A 20378-nucleotide genomic window follows, 5' to 3' on the forward strand; every position below is an offset into this window, starting at 1 on the left:
CAGACCATGGGTATAGCTTAGAGGTATTACTAGGAGGGACACTATGCAAAACGAAACTCCTCCTCCTCGGGCTATACCCCCAGACACCTCCAGGAGGACTTCAGTCGTTGCAAAAGCAGTAGGAAAAGGAGAACTGAAAAAACCACAGTGGAAACCATCACACCAACACACCCTGAGCATAAACGAAAAAAGTGGGCGGGAGCTGTGTCCCCCAATGGAAAAGACAAGAAAAAGATTTTACAGGTGAGTTTCACAAAAATCTCCTTTTCTCGTACATTCCATTGGGGGACACAGACCATGGGACGTCCAAAAGCAGTCCATGGGGTGGGAAAAACCAACACCGCCAGGAGAAAAAACGTCCAGCCGTTAAACGGGCACCACGGCCTGCAAAACCCTGCGCCCGAGAACAGCATCAGCCGAGGCCAGCGAATGCAACTTTGTGAACGTATGCAAGGACGACCAAGTGGCAGCCTTACACAACTGGGAGGCGGAGGCGCGATTGCGTCTGGCCCAGGAAGCTCCCACTGCCCTTGTGGAGTGAGCGGTAATCCGCGACGGGGGAACCTGACCACGAGCGCGATAGGCCGCAGCAATAGCGGAACGGATCCACCGCGCCACAGTAACCTTGGAAGCCGCCAGACCCTTACGAGACCCCTCGGGAACCACAAAGAGGGAGTCCGAACGACTAAAGGAGGCGGTGGCCCCCAGATACACTTTCAGGGCCCTGACGACGTCCAGGGAGTGGAGAGCACGTTCCTTGGGGTTCGCCGGAGAAGGACAAAAAGAGGGCAGGACAAGATCCTCGTTAAGGTGGAACGGGGAAACCACCTTGGGCAAAAAAGAAGGAACCGGCCGTAGCACCACCTTATCCTGGTGGAAGACCAGAAAAGGCTCCTGACAGGAAAGCGCGGCCAGCTCCGAAACCCTCCTGATGGAGGTAATGGCCACCAGAAAAACCACCTTCCAGGTGAGAAAGACTAGGGAGACCTCCCTCAGAGGCTCAAAAGGCGCCTCCTGAAGGGCGCGCAGGACCAGGTTAAGATCCCAGGGGGGTAAGGGAGGAACATACGGAGGAACCGAATGCGCCACCCCCTGCAGGAAGGTTCTTACAGGCCCCAAAAAGGCAATAGACCGTTGAAAAAAGACCGCCAAGGCCGAAACCTGACCCGTCAAAGAACTGAGCGACAGTCCCACCTCAAGGCCGGACTGTAGAAAGGCCAGCACCACCGGAACAGAAAAACGAAGCGGCGGAAAACCCGACTTCTCACAAAAGGTTAGATAGGCCCTCCAGGTGAGATAATAGATCCGCGAAGAAGCCGGCTTCCGAGCTCTGATCATGGTTCTCACCACTGCATCAGAGAAGCCTCTCTTCCTCAGGATGTAGGTCTCAACAGCCACGCCGTTAAACGCAACTGACGTGAATTCTGGTGGAAGAGCGGTCCCTGAGATAGAAGATCCTCTCTGTCGGGAAGAGGCCACGGAACGTCCGCTAGCATTCGGACGACGTTGGAGAACCAGGCGCGGCGAGGCCAATCCGGAGCGATAAGAATGGCCGGTATCCCCTCCACCTCGATCTTGCGCAGCACCTTCGGCAACAGAGGAAGTGGAGGGAAGACAGAGAGGAGGTCGAATCGCTGCCAAGGAGACACCAGCGCGTCCACTCCGCACGCCCTTGGGTCCCGAGCGTGGGCCAGGAACACCGGCACCTTGTTGTTTAGCCGGGACGCCATTAAATCAACGTCCGGACGGCCCCATCGGCGGCAGATGTCCTCGAACACCTCCGGATGTAGGGACCACTCTCCCGGATCCACCTTGGTGCGGCTCAGAAAATCCACCGTCCAGTTGTCGACGCCCGGAATGTACACCGCCGACAACACTGGAACATGAGACTCCGCCCATAGGAGGATCCTCGCCACCTCCTGCATCACTGCCCGACTGCGCGTTCCGCCCTGATGATTGACGTAGGCCACAGCCGTGGCATTGTCCGACTGAACACGCACCGGCCGAGCCGCAAGGAGGGAAGTCCAGTGGGAGAGGGAGTTGAAGATCGCCCTTAGTTCCAAAACGTTTATCGGAAGACGGGATTCCTCCGTCGACCAGACCCCCTGAACTGTGAGGTTCCGGAGAACGCCTCCCCAACCGATGAGGCTGGCATCGGTGGTGACTATCGTCCAGGAGAACGGAAGGAAGGACCTCCCTGATGAGAGATTCGGGAAGGCCTGCCACCAAGGGAGAGACAACCGAACTTGCCGGGACAGACGGACGGGAGCGTCCAGACCCCGAGAGGTCTTGTCCCAGAGGGCAAGAATCCACTGTAGTAACGGTCGAGTGTGGAACTGGGCATACGGAATCGCCTCGAAGGAGGCGACCATAAGGCCCAGAACCCGCATGCACTCCCGAATGCTGGGACGAGGAGCTTGTAGAAGGAGCGACACCGCCCTCCGAATCTGAGAGGACTTGGAATCCGGAAGAAACACCTGAGAACTCGAGGTGTCCAAAATCAACCCCAGGAAGGAGAGTCTCTGGGAAGGGTGCAGAGAGGATTTTGGTAGATTGATCAGCCACCCGAAACGTTCTAGAGATTGAACGGTAATTCGGACGCTGTCCTCGGCCTGTGGAAGAGACGGGGCTTTTATCAAGATGTCGTCCAGGTAGGGCAACAACGAGATGCCCCTGGTGCGAAGAAGCGCCATGAGAGGCGCCAAAACCTTGGTGAAAACGCAAGGGGCGGTCGCCAACCCAAAAGGCAGGGCGACGAACTGGTAATGACGACCCCAGATGGCAAAACGCAGAAATCGATGGTGAGACTTCGCAATCGGGACGTGTAAGTAGGCGTCTTGAATGTCCACAGACGCGAGAAATTCCCCTGGAAGCAGAGAAGCAATAACGGAGCGAAGGGACTCCATGCGAAACCTCCGCACCCGTAGACACTTGTTCAGAAGCTTCAGATCCAGTATCGGGCGCACCGACCCCTCCTTTTTTGGAACGACGAACAGGTTTGAGTAAAAACCTGTTCCCTGTTCCTCCGGGGGAACGGGAAAAATGACACCCCGGTCCAGAAAAGAGGAGACCGCTAAGAGGAGGTCCGAGGCCCTGGCTGGATCCCCCGGAACGCGAGATGGGAAAAAACGTTCCGGCGGGCTGGACGCGAACTCCAAACTGTAACCAGACGTCACAATCTCCAGAGCCCAGGCGTCCTGAACGTGAGCCCTCCAGACCTGTTGAAAGGAGAGCAAACGGCCCCCCACCATGAGGGGTGGGGGCACCCCTTCATGCGGAGGGCTGTTTGGGAGCAGGGGGACGGGTTGACTGTGCCCGTGGTCGCCAAGAGGGCTGGGGTTTGAAGAAAGGCTTCTTGCGGGATTCCTGGGATCCCCTAGCCAACGAGGACGAAGACGCCCTGGCCGTGGAGAAGCGACGAAAGGACTGGACCCGGAACCTTGAAGCCCGAGATCGAAAGGGCCGTTTGGATCTGGATTGAGGCAGATGCGTACTCTTGCCCCCCCGTTGCGGCAGAAATGAATTCGTCCAACTTGGCTCCAAAGAGCCTAGATCCTTCAAAGGGAAGGTTAGCGAGGGAACGCTTGGAAGAAGCATCAGCATCCCACACCTTCAACCAAACCTCTCTACGCTGAATGACCGAGAGAGCCGAAATACGGACAAATAGGGAACAGATATCCATTGAAGCTTCACAGAGATATTTAGAAGCCTGAGACATTTGGAGAATAAATTCCAAAGTGTCTGCAGGGGCGCCCTGTTCCGTCAGATCCTGGTGGTGGCGCCGCAACCACGCCGTAAGGGCTCTGGCAACCCAAGCCGACGCAAAAGCCGGTCGCAGGGAAGCGCCCGCCAGAGAGAAAATGGACTTGGAAAGTGAATCCAGGCGTCTGTCCACCGCATCCTGCAGGGAGGAACCGTCTAGGACAGGAAGGGCCGTGTTCTTGGCCAACCTGGCCACCGGAGGATCTACCTTAGGGGAAGAAGTCCACTTTTCCACCGAGTCAGAGGGGAAAGGGTAAAGCGTATCCATGCGCTTGGTGGCCGAAAATTTCTGATTGGGTCGGTCCCAAGCCTTTGATAGGACCGCTGTGAATTCGGGCCTTTTGGGCGGAAAGAGGGAGAACTCCCGACTAGTGGAGGGAGTGGAATCTCCTTGGATATTAAAAAAGTGTCATGGACAGCCTCCACCAATTCGGATACCATGGTGGAAAGCTTAGGCAGGGGTTCCCGCTCCGTGGCCTCGTCCGATCCGGACAATTCCCCTTCGGATTTGCGCTCCCCACGAGAGGGAGAGTCAACCGGGCATGCCTCAAGGCATGGGGGAGAAGCGGAGTCATCCGACGAGGAATGCTGCCGCTCACGCTGCCTCTTAGACGTCAGACGCCCCCTGTGAGAATCACTGAGAGGAGACGGAGCGGTGGATGCTACTGGAGTAGTAGCCGCCATACGCTCCATGAAGGACATGGCTGCCTTGGCAACTAGGGCCAGATCCGCTGCCGCACTAGACATGGCGGAAGCCCAGGCGGGTACCGCCGGTTCCGCAGGGGCAGAGGGAGGACTGGGCTGAGCAAGAGAAGGAGGCTGATCCTGTCCAGGAGCAGGGCACGAGTCACAGGTGCCAGAGGCAGAAAAAGGCAGAAGGCACACCTTGCATGACCCCAAAAGAGCCTGAGAGGAGGCCTTGGCAGATTTAAGTGCCCCAGGCTTTGGCATGATGGAACCCCACAGTAAAAGATCTCCTACCAGTTGCTGCAAAGATCAGGAGCAGAGCGAGCTGCTATCCTACCACCCAGGCAACGCTAGCAGAAGTCTCCGGTGTAGAGAGATGAGGAGCTGCACGGCCGTGAGCAAACAAAGTCTCCGGTGTAAGGAGAGTCAGAGCGGCATGCCGAGGCTCCGCCCCCCCCGAACGCGTCATCATGGCGCGAAAAAAGCGTGCGCGGGAAAATAATCGCGCGCACGCGAAAATAATCACGCGCACGCGAAAATAATCACGCGCACGCGAAAATAATCACGCGCACGCGAAAATAATCACGCGCACGCGAAAATAAGTGCGCGCGCGATTTGAACAAACACCCCATCTCCCCTCACGCGGCGCAGCAGGGGTTAATGAGGCCATGTAGGAGCGGCCTGCCGGCGGGCGCTGAGAGAGCAAGGCCCGAAGAGAGAAGCGCTGAAGCCCACAGTTATGCCGGAAGTTTAAGGGGGAAGAGATGCCAAAGGAAAGTGCCCCCATCAGGATCCTTCTTCAAGCTCACCCAGGTAGCCACAGACAAAACAGACACAGAGGGAGAGGGAGGGACTGGGCAATACTTATCTGATCAGCATGCTCCCTCGATGTCCAGACCAGCAGGGATGCACCTCTTCAGACTTCTGACTCCAATCCAGGAGAACAGTGCTCTGGAGGAGGGTAGGCAGCAGGCGTCCCAGCAGCTGGTGGGATGCCAGAGCTGACATGTTGAGCCTGGATCCACTTTTCTTCTGTGGGGGGATGGGAGGTAGCCAGGACACGTCGAAAGACGGTGGCAGACACTCCACGGGGGCCAGGAAAGCGCAATGCTGACCTGCGTCCCCCTCTGAAAACAGAAAAAAACAAACAGGAGAAGAACAAGCGTCACCTCCTTGGACGAACACTAAGCAAAGACTGAAGTCCTCCTGGAGGTGTCTGGGGGTATAGCCCGAGGAGGAGGAGTTTCGTTTTGCATAGTGTCCCTCCTAGTAATACCTCTAAGCTATACCCATGGTCTGTGTCCCCCAATGGAATGTACGAGAAATGAGGTCCTGCCATTCAAAGCAAATGGCTGGACACTTTCTACAAATCGGTGACTGTTGTAACCTTCAAAAAATGTAGTTGCAATTTTTCAATGTACTACAGTAATTGACGTTCTCTAATTTTGATAATTGTGTTTTCTGCAAAATAAAGCTTTTTTGTTGAAGTGCTGAAGTCATTTTGTAAAACACGGTTCTAGTAGCATGGTATAGCCACAATAAAAATTCCTTCAATGTTTGAGCAATGAAGAATACATTATTTCTGGACAGCCCATTCATCTTCAGGCGAGTAGCTGGCATTGATGAAACTGGATGTTATGACATACCCTAAAGATATACTATAACATTCCATAATGGGAAAATCCTTTTAAACTGCAATAATGTTTGTATTTCTATAATATGAGCTGTTAACCATTAACTAGCACGCATTCCAAATCCACCTGAAAGGATAACCATGTAAAAGGATCCTTTTACCCATGCAATTAAAGGGAACCTGTCACTGGGATTTTGTGTATAGAGCTGAGGACATGGGTCGCTAGATGGCCGCTAGCACATCCGCAATACCTAGTCCCCAAAGCTCTGTGTGCTTTTATTGTGTAAATAAACCGGTTTGATACATATGCAAATTAACCTGAGATGAGTCCTGTATGTGAGATGAGTCAGGGACAGGACTCCTCTCAGGTTAATTTGCATATGTATCAAACCGGTTTATTTACACAATAAAAGCACACAGAGTTATGGGGACTGGGTATTGCGGATGTGCTGGCGGCCATCTAGCAACCCATGTCCCCAGCTCTATACACAAAATCCCGATGACAGGTTCCCTTTAAGAGACATTTGGGGTCCAATACCATAGGGTCCAGTCAGTAAAAAGGCTACATGGTAAACCTTTAGGTAATTGCAAAACCACACAACAAAAGTCACATGCAATGTTTACAAAACTTAGATTGAGCAACTATTGCATTCTCCGTTTCACCTCCCAGGATTCCATATCCCGATTTCCACTCCTGAATAGGTCTGTATGTCTCTCATTGAAACAAATGAAAATGTGTCACAGACCAGTATCTAGCAGTCACAGTATATAACCCGAAAAGTGCAATTTAAAGGGGTTGTCCCACTAATATAAGAATATCCTGTCCAACAGATATCAGTTATATCACCTCCCCCCAAATAAAACCATTTATCAAAACTGATGTATTTGTTAGTTATAAGCCTACCATTGCACCCTGTGGTAAATGTGTTTCACTATTCATTGGGGGGCGTCTTAAAGCGAATACTAGTGAGCACTTCCATTATAAAAGCGCTCACTAGTATGAATTAGGTGCCAGGAGTTAGGAGTGACGCACAGCAAGCTCTTGTAGTACTCGTGCTCCCTGATCTTCGCGCTCCCTGATCTTCCTTGCTGGGGCTTCACTGTCCTGACCTGGCGCTGCATGCAGTCCGGGAAGACAGGTGAGCGCAACTTTTGCCGGAGGTGAAGAGGAACCATGGGCAGGATAGGTAAGAGGAGGTTTTTTAATTTAATCTGATCTGAGGTCTGATGGGGGTCCAACTTTGAGGGCTGATTGAGGGTCCAACATTGAAGTGATGTCCTGATATTTATGGGGGGTCTAATCTGAGGATCTGTTACGAGGTCTGAAGAAAAATATCAAAATTTTCCTCCTCTTAAACCTGGTGTGTCTCTTATAAAGCGACAAATACGAAAATAAAGTGTGTATATACATTATACACACACACACACACACACACACACTTTATTTTCGTATAGGAGAAATAGGAGCTAGAATAATTGATGAAAATACACTTTAGGCTCCATTCACACGTCCGCAAAATGGGTCCGCATCCTTTCCGCAATTTTGCGGAAAGTGTGCGGACCCATTCATTCTCTATGGGGACGGAATGTGCTGTCCGCATCCACATTTGCGGATCCGCACTTCCGCATCCGTACTTCAGTTTCCGCAAAAAAATAGAACATGTCCTATTCTTGTCCGCAATTGCGGACAAGAACAGGCATATTCTATTATGTCGGCAATGTGCGGTCCGCAAAATGCGGAAAGCACATTGCCGCTTTCCGTGTTTTGCGGATCCGTGTCTCCGTGTATCCGCAAAACACATTGCGGACGTGTGAATACAGCCTTAGAGTTAGAAGTAGTTCATGGCACAACCCCTTTAATGTATGCAAGACAAGTGACACCTAGCCTTCCCCTGTATAATAATATCCTAAAACTGTAAGATATAGACATGCTGAATTAAAGGGTTACTGAGCTTTCAGAGATCTTTTGATAGGTCATAGAGACATACCACTTTTAATAGGCGGGGTCTGAAAGCCGAGACCACCCCATGATCTATAGACTCACATCAGACACTTTCCTTGCTGCAGTTTCCTGCAGTGAGGAGAGAGCATGAGCATTTTTCTCACTTTTTTCTAAGGCCCCTTGCAGACGAGCGTGTCTGGATTAGGTCCGGATGCGTTGCATCTAGTGAAAATAAAAGTAAATGGGGTCCCAGGTCGCTCATCCCTCATCTCCTTAGCAACCATCCGTGAAAATCAAATCCACGCTTGCTTGTGGATGCTTGCGATTTTCATGCAGCCCCATTTATTTCTATCGGGCCTGCGTTGCATCAAAAACGCAGAATATACAACATGCTGCGATTTTCACACAACGCACAAGTGATGCGTGAAAAAAAACGCTCACGTACAAAGACCCATTAAAATAAATGGGTCAGGATTCAGTGGGGGTGCAATGCGTTCACCTCACGCATTGCACCAGCGCGGAATACTCGCCCATGTGAAAGGGGCCTAAGAATCAGTGGGGGTCTCAGCACTCAGACAACAACCTATCAAAACCTTTCATATATTTCTATGAGATATCAAAAGTTTTCTACAAACTCAGTGACCCTTTAAGATTCATAGGTTCACCCAGTTTACGAAGAGTGCAATCAAAACTTTGTAAATGAAAATAAAATAAAAGTGTTACCTGTCTTCAAAAGTCAGCTTTGCTTTTCGGGATTTGTTATCAATTGGAGGAACAAAGGCAACTGCAGCAGAGTTAATTGAAGCTTTCTCCTAGAAAGGAAATATTCTCCATAACTACTAGCAAATTATACCAAGTGCGCCAAGGTTGTATCAAACCATAACGCCCCCCCCCCCCCCTTCTGACATACTGTTAGAATTATTGAGAAAGATTTGCTCATTTCAGTGATCTAATAGCATAAACATAAATCTATTTTAAGTGCAAAAGTGATTTATTACTATGACAATATAAGCTAAATAGCAAAACCAGAAAACTTAACAGTTGTGCAGCTGAGCCTCCGACCAGAGAACTTAACCCAATAATGATCATGCCTAAAAGGGTCTTTAAGGTGTATTTCCATCTAAGCCAGAAATAACCTCCGGCCATGGTGAGTGAATGCAAGCTACGCTAACACAGGACAGCTAGCTACACCATTTCCGTAACACAGCTCCTATTCATTGCTATGGGAGTTACAGAAACAGCAGAGCACCAAACACTTGGCCATTTCTGTAACTCCAGCCCCCCACCCCTCCCCATCATTACACCTGGATCTGCCAATCAAAGTGGTGAGGGCCCGACAGTGGCAGCGACAGCAAAACCTCTAGGTGTAATGGTAACGCCCCCGTTGCTCCTGGAGGCTCATTTGCATATCTTAAAACCTATTTTTTTCTCAGAAATACGGGTACATATGAACATGGGACCAACACAGATGCCTAAAGAAGCCAAGCGCACATGTAACAGGTCAGCCAGTTTCAGAACTTACAAATCTGCTGACAGATGTTCTTTAAAAATCCAGGACAGGAAGTAGAATATATGAAGTCACTTCAAAAGATTATATCCACAAAACCATACACCAGATTTAAAAAAAAACTGTTTATAGCATATTCACATATTGGTTGTATATATGCGATAAAAAATGTTTTGTTGGTAGTGTCCTTTCACGGTTATTATGGTCATCTAATACGAGTATTTTATTATTTTTTTTTACTACATTAACCCTTTCACGTCTGCAATCTGTATATATACGTGATAGCTGCACATACCCCGTGCAGCTACCACGTATATATACGTTCTGGCAGCTCTTTAATCCAAGCGCTGCAAAGCGCTTGGATTAAAGCTTCTGCCCCTGCCCTGTATGCTGTCACGGACAGCATACAGTGCAGTAATGCCGGCAAGGGACCAATCAGAGTGGCCCCTTGCCGGCAATCGATCCGATTGGTTAGTCTGTGCAGACTAACCAATCGGATCGCGGCAGCGTTAAAATGCCGGTTTCAGGCTCTGATCTGCGCTCTGCAGATCAGAGCCTGAAATCGGTAAGGTGTCCTCGTGCCCCCCGATCCTCCAAGCCTTTGGTGTGCCCCTCTGTGGTCCCCCCCATCTGTGCCCCGCTGACCTGTGCCACGGAGATCTGTGCCTCCTGCGCAGCTGCGCTGATCTTCTTCCTGCCCTGATGCGGTCCGCCCCCTCCCCGCCCCCTGCATTAATTTTCTGGCCGCCGGCGCCCCCCCCCCCCCAGCGCGGCCCCCGATTCCCCATTCTGTGTGCGATGGCGGCGGCTCCATTCCTGAGCCGCCGCCATCAGCAGAGAGTGTCAGCTCTATGCTGACACTCTCCTGTAACCCCATAGATGCTGCGGTTGCGGCATCCATCGGGTTAACAGAGGGAGGGGGGCTCCCCCTCTCCACCATCGGGGCTGCAGCGCTGTGATTGCAGCGCCCGATGGTTGCCATGGCAACCGGACGCTTTGCAAAAGCGTCCGGTTGCCATGGCAAAGGCGTCCAGTGCTGCCACCTACAGGCAGTCTGGAAGTATTATACTTTGCAATGCAAGAGCATTGCAAAGTATAGTACAACTATCAGCCCCACTGGATCTTCAAGATCCAAGAGGGAACTGATAAAAAAAAGTGAAAATAATAAAAGTAAAAATAAATCAATAAATAAATAAAAATGTAAAAAAAAAAAAAAAGACATTGCCTTTTCGTATAAAAAAAATGAAAAAATAAAATAAAATACACATATTAGGTGTCACCGCGTCCGTAACGACCGTCTCTATAAATATATCACGTGCGTCCGATAAACACCATAAAAATAAATTTAAAAAAAACTGTGCCAAAAAAGCTATTTTTGTCACCTTACATCACAAAAAGTGCAACAGCAAGCGATCAAAAAGGCTTATGACCCCCAAAATAGTATCAATCAAACCATCACTTCGTCCCGCAAAAAATGATACCCTATTTAAGACAATCGCCCAGAAAATAAAAAAGCTATGGCTCTCAGACTATAGAGACACTAAAACATCATTTTTTTGGTTTCAGAAATGCTATTATTGTGTAAAACTTAAATAAATAAGAAAAAGTATACATATTAGGTATTGCCACGTCCGTAACGATCTTCTCTATAAAACTATCACATGACCTAAAACCTCAGATGAACGCTGTGAAAATAAATAAATGAAAACTGTTCCAAAACAGCCAATTTTTGGGTCACCTTGCCCCATAAAGTGTAATAATGAATGATCAAAAAATCCTATGTACCCAAAAATGATACCAATAAAAACCTCAACACTTTCTGCAAAAAACGAGCCCCTGCACAAGACGATCGGCAGAAAAATAAAAAACAAATGGCGTTCAGAAAACCAATCCAGCACAATCTGCCTTCCAAAAACCGTATGGCATTCCTTTCCTTCTTCGCCCTGCTGTGTGCCCGTACAGCAGTTTACGACCACATGTGGGGTGTTTCTGTAAACCGCGGAATCAGGGTAATAAATATTGAGTTTTGTTTGGCTGTTAACCCTCAATGTGTTAAAGAAAAAAAATATATAAAATGGAAAATCTGCCAAAAAAGTGAAATTTTAAAATTTCATCTCCATTTTCCTTTAATTCTTGTGGAACGCCTAAAGGGTTAACAAAGTTTGTAAAAATAAGTTTTGAGTAACTTGAGGGGTGTAGTTTCTATAATGGGGTCATTTATGGGGGTTTCAACTATGTAAGCCCCACAAAGGGACTTCAGACCTGAACTGGTCCTTATAAAGTGGGTTTTGGAAATTTTCTTAAAAATTGTAAGAATTGCTTCTAAACTTCTAAGCCTTCTAACGTCCTAAAAAAATAAAATGACATTTCCAAAATGATGCCAACATAAAGTAGACATATGGGGAATGTTAAGTAATAAATATTTTATTAGGTATCACTTTCTGTTTTAGACGCAGAGAAATGGAAATTTGGAAAATTGTGAATTTTTCCTAATTTTTGGTAAATTTGGGATTTTTTCATAAATAAAGGTGAAATATATTGACTCAAATATATGACTATCATGAAGTACAATGTGTCACGAGAAAACAATCTCAGAATGGCGTGGATAAGTAAAAGTGTTCCAAAGCTATTACCACATAAAGTGACGCATGTCAGATTTGTAAATTTTGACCTGGACATTGGGGCATCAATGACCCTTGGTCATGAAAGGGTTAATTAGAACATTTAAAAAAAGAAAATCCCATTATAGGACTTCTATTTTATAACTATTCCATATTCCGTTGTGCTAATACAACATTATGCACCGTCTCTCTATGGTACTGTTAAGGCATGATTAGTGTCTCATAACTGCAGGATAACTGGATGGACATCTTAGGGGTCCCTTGAAGGTCTTTAGGACTGCCTTCAGAAAGCTCACCCAGTCTGAGCAGCTTACTGGGAAACTTTGTGATCTAAGAGTAGGGAGGAATCCCCCCTTGATCATTCTACAGTAATGGACCATGGCAATCAAAAGGGCAAACAGCCAGGATTAGATATTCCTCTGACCCCAGCTGTGAACCTGAGCCGCTGGTAACAGCTAGTTCTTAATGTAGGGGCACTCCCAGGGTCTGCAACCCCCCTTTACTGCAGACATAGCAGAAGACATTGCTGCAGACTGAGGACCTGCATCGCCCGCCATCAAAATATAGTGGGTGCTTCGTTATGGAGATAAAAGGAGTCCCCTACTGTCAAAATATAGTGGGTGGTTTGTTATGGAGATAAAAGAAAAAAATCCAGTCTAAGCTGGATATGGGAAAAATACCAAATGGGCACGGACGTGGCTTTCACAAATCATTGGTTCTCTGCTGGTCTGTATCATTGTAGATAGCAACTGACCAGCATAAGAGCTGCATTGGATGTAGAAAGCGAGTGTGTGCATACCTGCTATTTAGCAAACCCCTATGGAGGCTCCCTGTCACACATTCTGTTGCAGAAACCTTGGCATTAGATCTGGCAAATGTGAACAGAGCCTATGATGGGCTATGTGAAGGCACACAACCGCAGAACTGTAGAAATGTTACAGTTCAGAACTCATTTTCACAGACACACGGTGTAAAGTAAGTGCTGGCAAAACATAAGGACTTAGCCCTTTTCAACATCACAACCAGCTCACCCCCACCAAATTAAGGCCAAACGGCAGACAGTTACCTTCACCTTGGGCTCCTTTGTAGTGTTGGCAGATTTCCCTTCGGTCTTTCTTTGCTTGGCGGAAGAGTTACTTTTGGAGCTAGTATCCTTAGTGCTGCCACTGCTGCCTGATTTCAGGGAGGACGACTGACTAACTGTTCTCTTCCGCTCCGTCTTTGAATCCTTCTGTAGTGCAGGAGGGGCCGGAGAGGGAAGCGGATCTTTTTCTTTCACTGGATTCTGTTTAGTGGACCTGTGAAAGGCATAAATTAAGGATTCCACCCCACAATTCTGCAAATAGCTGACTTGAGTTCATATCATGGGGATGGTGGTCTGAGTTTGTGCATAATGTCGTAACTCCTTTCTTAACATTTAGACAATTAGAGGCTGCAGAGTTGAATGCAATGCTGCTGCCTGTCTTGGGGGAGAAACCACTCCAATCACAAGATGACAATAGGTAATAGAGGTCACATCTCCAGTTTAATGGAGCCGCAGCGGACACACAAGAAAGGAGGAACGCAGGACCCCTGTCCGTTATCAGTTTGGGTCCCAACAGTTGGATCCTGTTGATAGGGGTAATGTATTACCCTTTTAATGTACCCCTTTCCTCACATGCACCAGCACAGGATGGACAGACTGATCATTAACTCACTCTTTGCTGGACGTCTTGTGGTTTGATGACTTTTCCTCCAGTTTCTGTTTCTTGCTATCATTACCCCTGACCTCTTCTTCGTTCTGTAAAGAAAAGTAACAAAACATCATCCTCTAGGTATAGTTGAAATGGCTTGGATTTTCTACTGAGCCCGGATCTGTGAATCTGGTAACATGTATGCAAATGATCCTCTTGGAAATTAACTGCAGTCTTAAAAAAGGGTTAGCCACTTTCTGGTTATTGCTGTCCAACGGGTTTGTGAGATGATTATATGGCTCTTACTAATGTAGTCTTTGTTGAAAATCTGCACCATTTTCTATATGGTATACCCCTTGTTTGCCCCTTTTGCTGTCCACAGAGGTCTTGTCCATAAAATGGCCGCTGATGGAGGGTCATGTGTCCAGGAAAATACTCTTTATGTGATGTCTCCTCTGTTCAAATACACTACACCTGCCATCTGCACTTGTACTGTTGGGAGTTTAGTGCAGGTGCAGGGTGTATGAATGGAGGAGATATCACATGGAGGTGATTTTCCTTTTCATATGACCCTTCATCATTAGCCATCTTATGGGCAGGGCTCTGTGAGGACAGCACAAAATACACTATAAACAAGGGAGCATAACCTTATGAAATATAGAAAATGGTGCAGAATATCAACAAAGCCTATATCAGAAAGAGCCATATAGTCATCTCACACTGGCCAACAATAACCAGAAAGTGGCCAATCCCATACAATGATGGGCTGAGCCGAGACTTTTTTAAAAATGCAACATGCGCATGTCCTCTTCCATGCCACGTCCAGAATTGTAGACCTGGTTTGAGCCGGGAGAAGTTGCAGATTGTGGAGCAACTAAGGGTACTTTCACAATAGCGTTTTTCTTTTCCGGCATAGAGTTCGATCACAGGGGCTCTATACCGGAAAACTACTGATCAGGCATATCCCCATGCATTCTGAAGGGAGAGTAATTTGTTCAGGATGCATCAGTTCAGTCATTTTGACTGATCAGGCAAAAGATAAAACCGTAGCATGCTACGGTTTTATCTCCGGCGGAAAAAAACGGAAGACTTGTCTGAATGCCGTTTCCCCATAGGAATGTATTAGTGCATTCAAAATACCGGAATGCCGGATCCGTCCTTCCGGTCTGAGCAGACCGGTAAAAATTTGAAAAAAGATACAAGACGGATCCGTCTGTCCGCATAACAAGTGGAGAGACCGATCCGTTCTTGCAATGCATTTGTGAGACGGATCCGCATCCGGATGAGTCTCACAAATGCTTTTAGTCACATCCAGATCGGCGGATCCGAGAGGCAGTTCCAACGGAACTGCTTGCCGGATCACACTGTCGCAAGTGTGAAAATAGCCTAACCGTTGCGCCGCAATCTGTGCCCTGAAATACGCCCAATTTAGGCGTATTTCAGATTAATACATGACCCCCGAAGTCTTTAATTGTAGACTGGAGCCAGATTGCAAACAGTTGTCACTTTATCAAATGCATCAGTTATTAAAGGGGTTTACCGAGATTTTAACTGATAATCTATCCTCTGGATAGGTCATCAGTATCTCAGAGGTGGGGTTCCAACTGTTTGAGAAGGCACCGATGCTCACAGTAGAGCTGTGGGCTTCTCTAAGCTTTTCCTAGGTCACATGACGTCACCATTCATCGGTCACGGTTAAAGTGAGCGGAGCTGGACTGCAATACAAAATACAGCCACTATACAATGCACAGCGCTGTGCTTGGTGAGGTGAGAGGAGGCTGTTGTGCTACTGTGAGCACTGATGCCTTCTCAAAGGGCTGGTTGGCGGGGTTCCTGGGTGTTGGACCACCACCGATAAGATACTGATGAATGGATAGGTCATCATTTAAAATATCTTGTAAAACCCCTTTAAAGGGAGTCTTTCACCTAAACTGACCATTATAGAACACCAATACCATGATCTTCATTATAGTCCCAATATTGGAGTGCCACTTACCGTATAGCCCACCCTAGGTTCTTCAGAACTCCAGCGCCGTTCACAAGATTTGCTGCATCTGTGCATTTCATTCCCCATTATGGACAGAGGCACAAGAGCGTTTAATGCGAATGAAGTGCGCAGGCGCAGCGAATCTTGTGAACGGCGCTGGATTTCTGAAGAACCTAGGGTGGGCCAGAGGGGTGAAAGGGGAGGGGTTTCATATGAAAAGCGACGAGGGACCTAGGCACTGGCCGCATGAACGCCGCCCCTGGGCACCTTCAGACCCCAATTAACATATTGAATAAAAGTGTTTTTAGCGAAAATAAGCGACGGACAGCTATACGTAAGTAGCTTTCCAATATGGGGACTACGGTATAATGCAGATCATGGTGTTAGTGTTCTATAATGGTCAGTTTAGGTAAAAGACTCCCTTTAAAAATGTGTCATACTGGTGAGATAGAGATTTCATGTTGTTAAAGGGGCTGTCCAGGCTTTTACTACAGATCTATCTTCAGGAAAGGTCATCAACATAAGATCGGTGGGGTCTGACACCTGGCAGCCCCGCCGATAAGCTGTATGAAGAGACTACGTGCGCACGTGCTGTCTCCCGTCTCTTCTGTCCACTCCTGCTGTCTATGGCACCCCCACCGATCTGATACTGATGACCTATCAACAGTAAAAGCCTGGACAACCCCTTTAAAAAAGGTAATGATTGTAAAGCACAGTTTGAGTAAGATTTCTCTATTGTTATATACCATATTTTTCGCTTTAAATGCTTTATTCCATTATGGAAGCGCTCACTAGTATACATTAGGTGCCAGGAGTGGCGAAGAAGTTCATTAAAGCGCTTCCGATACTCACCCTCCCTGGTCTTCTTGCTAGGGCCCGGTCTCCACTGTTCTGACCCCATATAGCGTCAGGACATAGTGCACACACTACGACCCGACGCTGCATGCATTCAGGCGATAGGGGAGTGTGACACCGGACCAGGAGCGGAGCCGTGGCACAGGAGAGGCAAAGAAGTTTTTATATTTTAGTCTGATGCTGGTCTGAAAGAAAAGGGCTGTTCTGAGGTCTGTTTGGGTCTGACATGGAGGTCTGATAGGGTTCTCACATGGAGGGCTGATACGATATCCTGATATTTATGGGGGTCTGATATGAGATCTGATAAAAAAATATTTTCTTCTTATATTCCTCCTCTAAAATCTGGGGTGCATCTTCTAAAGCGAGAAATCCGGTATATTAATTTTGAATATTCTGCTGCTCTTAGCCAGTGAGTAGTTTATCTCCACTCTGTCATGTGGTGATAAACTAGGATTAAAGACTAGTTGCACTTTCAGACAACCTGCTGCGTCACAATAACACGTCCAATCTTTTCACTGATTTAGATGCTGCCGAAACCCCCCACTAATCAATGAGAGAAATGGACACTTTATGTGGTGCATTGGGATTAGACATCTATGACCTTATACACCACGGAGAGCTGACCACAGCTGAAGGGGCACAGTGAGGGTCTTGGAAACCAGTCCCCACTGATCAGAACTTTTGATATGTCAGAAGTTTTATGAAAGTGCAAAGACAATAAAATACTGATATTTATCACAGGGGCAGAAAAATGAAAACCATACCTGGACAGAGCAATTATTTTTCCTGTGCTACTAATGGTAAACTTTCCCTAAAGCCCCTTGACGGATTCCACTCCAAAAAACCTCCGGCAGTCACACAGAATTCGCCTCCTATGGTCCTCAGAAATCAGTGTTTCCCAACCAGTGTGCCTCCAGCTGTTGCAAAACTACAACTCCCAGCATGCCTGCACAACCAAAGGCTGTCTGGGCATGCTGGGAGTTGTAGTTTTGCAACAACTGGAGTAACACTGGTTGGGAAACCCTGCTCAAAACAATGAGAGACGGCTGCCGCTGTCTGGAATCCATGCCAAATTCCACTGTCAAACGTGGTTGTGTTAAAAGCCCCTAAATGTAGCTGAATTCAGTACAAGAGAAGCAAGGGATGTTGTGGAATTTAACCATTCAGTGGTAGGAATTTTGGTGAAAAGCAAGGTTTCCTTCTGCAGAGTCTGCACATGTGTAATGTCATTTGCTCCTGTCCTCTTCAGGATTTCCCAACAGCTGCAATAACGGAAATATTAAGCCTGCTCTGGGGTTACCATGGTAGCAGATTTCTCTATGTCACCTTCCCGTCATGTGACCTCTGCTCTACGCACAGAATACTTGGGCTGGGGTACCTAGTTGCTTGACCTATTTTGCGTGTCTACAGAGATATAGAATAAAGGCACATGTGGACAATATCATTAAAAGGCAACGCAATGAGGGGCTGTTCACAAGACTGATTTTCCAGCTGAATTTTGGCGCGGGCAGCTGCAATGAAATTCTGCCAAAACCCAAAAGGTGGTACCGTCCTTTCTGTCTCCCATAAATCTCAATAGGAGGGAGGGCTGAGGATCGCAGAGCAGTGGCTTATAGCCACTTCTTGCCGCGGCCACGGCTTTACAAGTAACGTTTAAAGAAAAAAAAGTTATGCTTCTCGTTCCAGCACTGCTCCCCTATCCTCTCTGTTGGGTTTTGATTTCCTGACCAATTTGATGACCTGTCCATATACTGCATGTGGCCACTGCAGCCAATCACTGGCCTCAGCTGTATGCGGCACAAGCCTGTATAAATGGGGAGGGGGGGGGGGTGTGTGTGTAAAGGAACACTGGCTTAGCTGATCATAGCAACCACTCAGATTCTATAGAGCTCTTTTGGAAAATGAAAAGTGGAATCTGATTGGTTGGGGAACTAAGCCAGTTTTTATAATCCCTCATCCCCGCCCCACCCCCCGGCTTCTCTGGAAGTGCACAGGCTGGCGCTTTTTCCTATTGTGTGCAAGTCCACCACTAACTGATTGCAGGGTGGTCGTAACTATGCAAGCAGCATATAATGTCATGGAAAAATAAACCAAGCCCGCAAAAGATACAATATGGAGAATCACAATACATTAGTAAGAGTCTTGTATTAACTTTCTCTACATGATAAATGCCACTTTCTGAAGTGAGACAACCCCTTTAATCACCTCAACCCCCCTAGCTTAAACCCCCTTAATGACCAGACCACTTTTTACAATTCTGCACTACACTACTTTCACGGTTTATTGCTCGGTCATACAACTTACCACCCAAATGAATGTTACCTCCTTTTCTTCTCACTAATCAAGCTTTCATTTGGTGGTATTTCATTGCTGCTGACATTTTTATTTTTTTTATATCAAAATTGACTGAAATTTTTCAATTAAAACTACATTTCTATCTAAAAAAAAAAAAACGAAATTTATTGTTCTACATGCAATAAGTGTATATTTATTGGTTTGGGTAAAAGTTATAGGGTATTTATACTGCCCTGGCATTTTAGGGGACCTAAAGCGTGAGAGGTAGTTTGGAATCCAAATGCGTAAAAAAATGCCCTGTGAAATCCTAAAGGTGCTCTTTAGCATTTGGGTCCCTTTGCCCACCTAGGCTGCAAAATGTGGCATCGTCGTATTCAGGAGAAGTAGGGCAATGTGTTTTGGGGTTTATTTTTACATATACCCATGCTGGGTGAGAGAAATCTGTCAAATGACAACTTTGTATAAAAAAAAAAAAATGGTAAAAAGTTATCTTTTAGAGAGTTATTTCTCTCAACCAGCACGGGTATATGTAAAAACAGGGCCACCGCCAGGACGCAATCCTGCGTGCGGCGGTCCTGAGGTTAAAGAGGACCTTTCATGGGTCCAAACATTGTAAGATAACTATCTGGCCATGTAGAGCAGCGCCAAGGGGTCTCACTGCACTTACTATTATCGCTGGGCGCCGCTCTGTTCGCCCGCTGTGGCCCCGTTACCTTCTCCCGCGCTGTATGGTAATTGCTACTATCGGTTCACCAGGGAGGAGTCTGCCCCGTTTCTCCCTGGGTGTTCCTTCTCCCTGGCTGTAGCGCTTTCCAATCGCAGCGCAGAACTCACAGCCTTGGGAGTTTTTTTCCTCCCTGGCTGTGATCTCTGCGCTGCGATTGGACAGCGCTACAGCCAGGGAGAAGGAACACCCAGGGTGAAACAGGGCAGACAACTCCCTAGTGAACCAATAGTAGCAATTACCATATAGTGCGGGAGAAGGCAACGGGGCCACAGCGGGCGAACGGAGCGGCGCCCAGGGATAAGAGCAAGTGCAGCGAGACCCCTGGGCGCCGCTCTACATGACCAGATATACAAAGTGTGTCTCTAGGAGCAACAGGGGCGTTGCCATTACACCTAGAGGCTCTGCTCTCTCTGAAACTACCACTTCCTCTCCACTTTCACATGGCCATGACCCGTTTCATAGGTAAAAATCTGCTGACAAATTATCTTTAAAAGAAGAATTTTACATTTTAAAACAGCAGTCTCACATCAAAGTAAAATTTCTGTCAAAAGGAGCTGGACAGGACTAGACAAGTTGAACGAAACCTTTTCTTAGGACAGTGACAACCGCCCAAAATTTCAGCAAGGTCTTCTGGGGAGGACCTGGGGCTCATGTTTCCTTACTACAGACAACTAATCTTCTATCCTCCC

The 20378-nt window shown here is 47.4% G+C and overlaps 1 protein-coding gene across 7 annotated transcripts in view; it reads right to left on the reverse strand.

Annotated features, from left to right (window-relative positions):
* Positions 1 to 20378, reverse strand: part of AFF4 (AF4/FMR2 family member 4) — a 116747-nt gene that overhangs the window by 14018 nt on the left and 82351 nt on the right. For all 7 annotated transcript variants that reach the window (XM_044280838.1, XM_044280836.1, XM_044280834.1 and 4 more), the window contains 3 exons: positions 13850 to 13932; positions 13219 to 13450; positions 8748 to 8836 (listed from right to left, as the gene is read on the reverse strand). In XM_044280838.1, coding sequence (XP_044136773.1) covers positions 8748 to 8836; positions 13219 to 13450; positions 13850 to 13932 — 404 coding nt within the window. The remainder of the gene's footprint in view (positions 1 to 8747; positions 8837 to 13218; positions 13451 to 13849; positions 13933 to 20378) is intronic.

Source organism: Bufo gargarizans, chromosome 2, assembly GCF_014858855.1.
Source record: "Bufo gargarizans isolate SCDJY-AF-19 chromosome 2, ASM1485885v1, whole genome shotgun sequence".
NCBI lineage: Eukaryota > Metazoa > Chordata > Amphibia > Anura > Bufonidae > Bufo > Bufo gargarizans.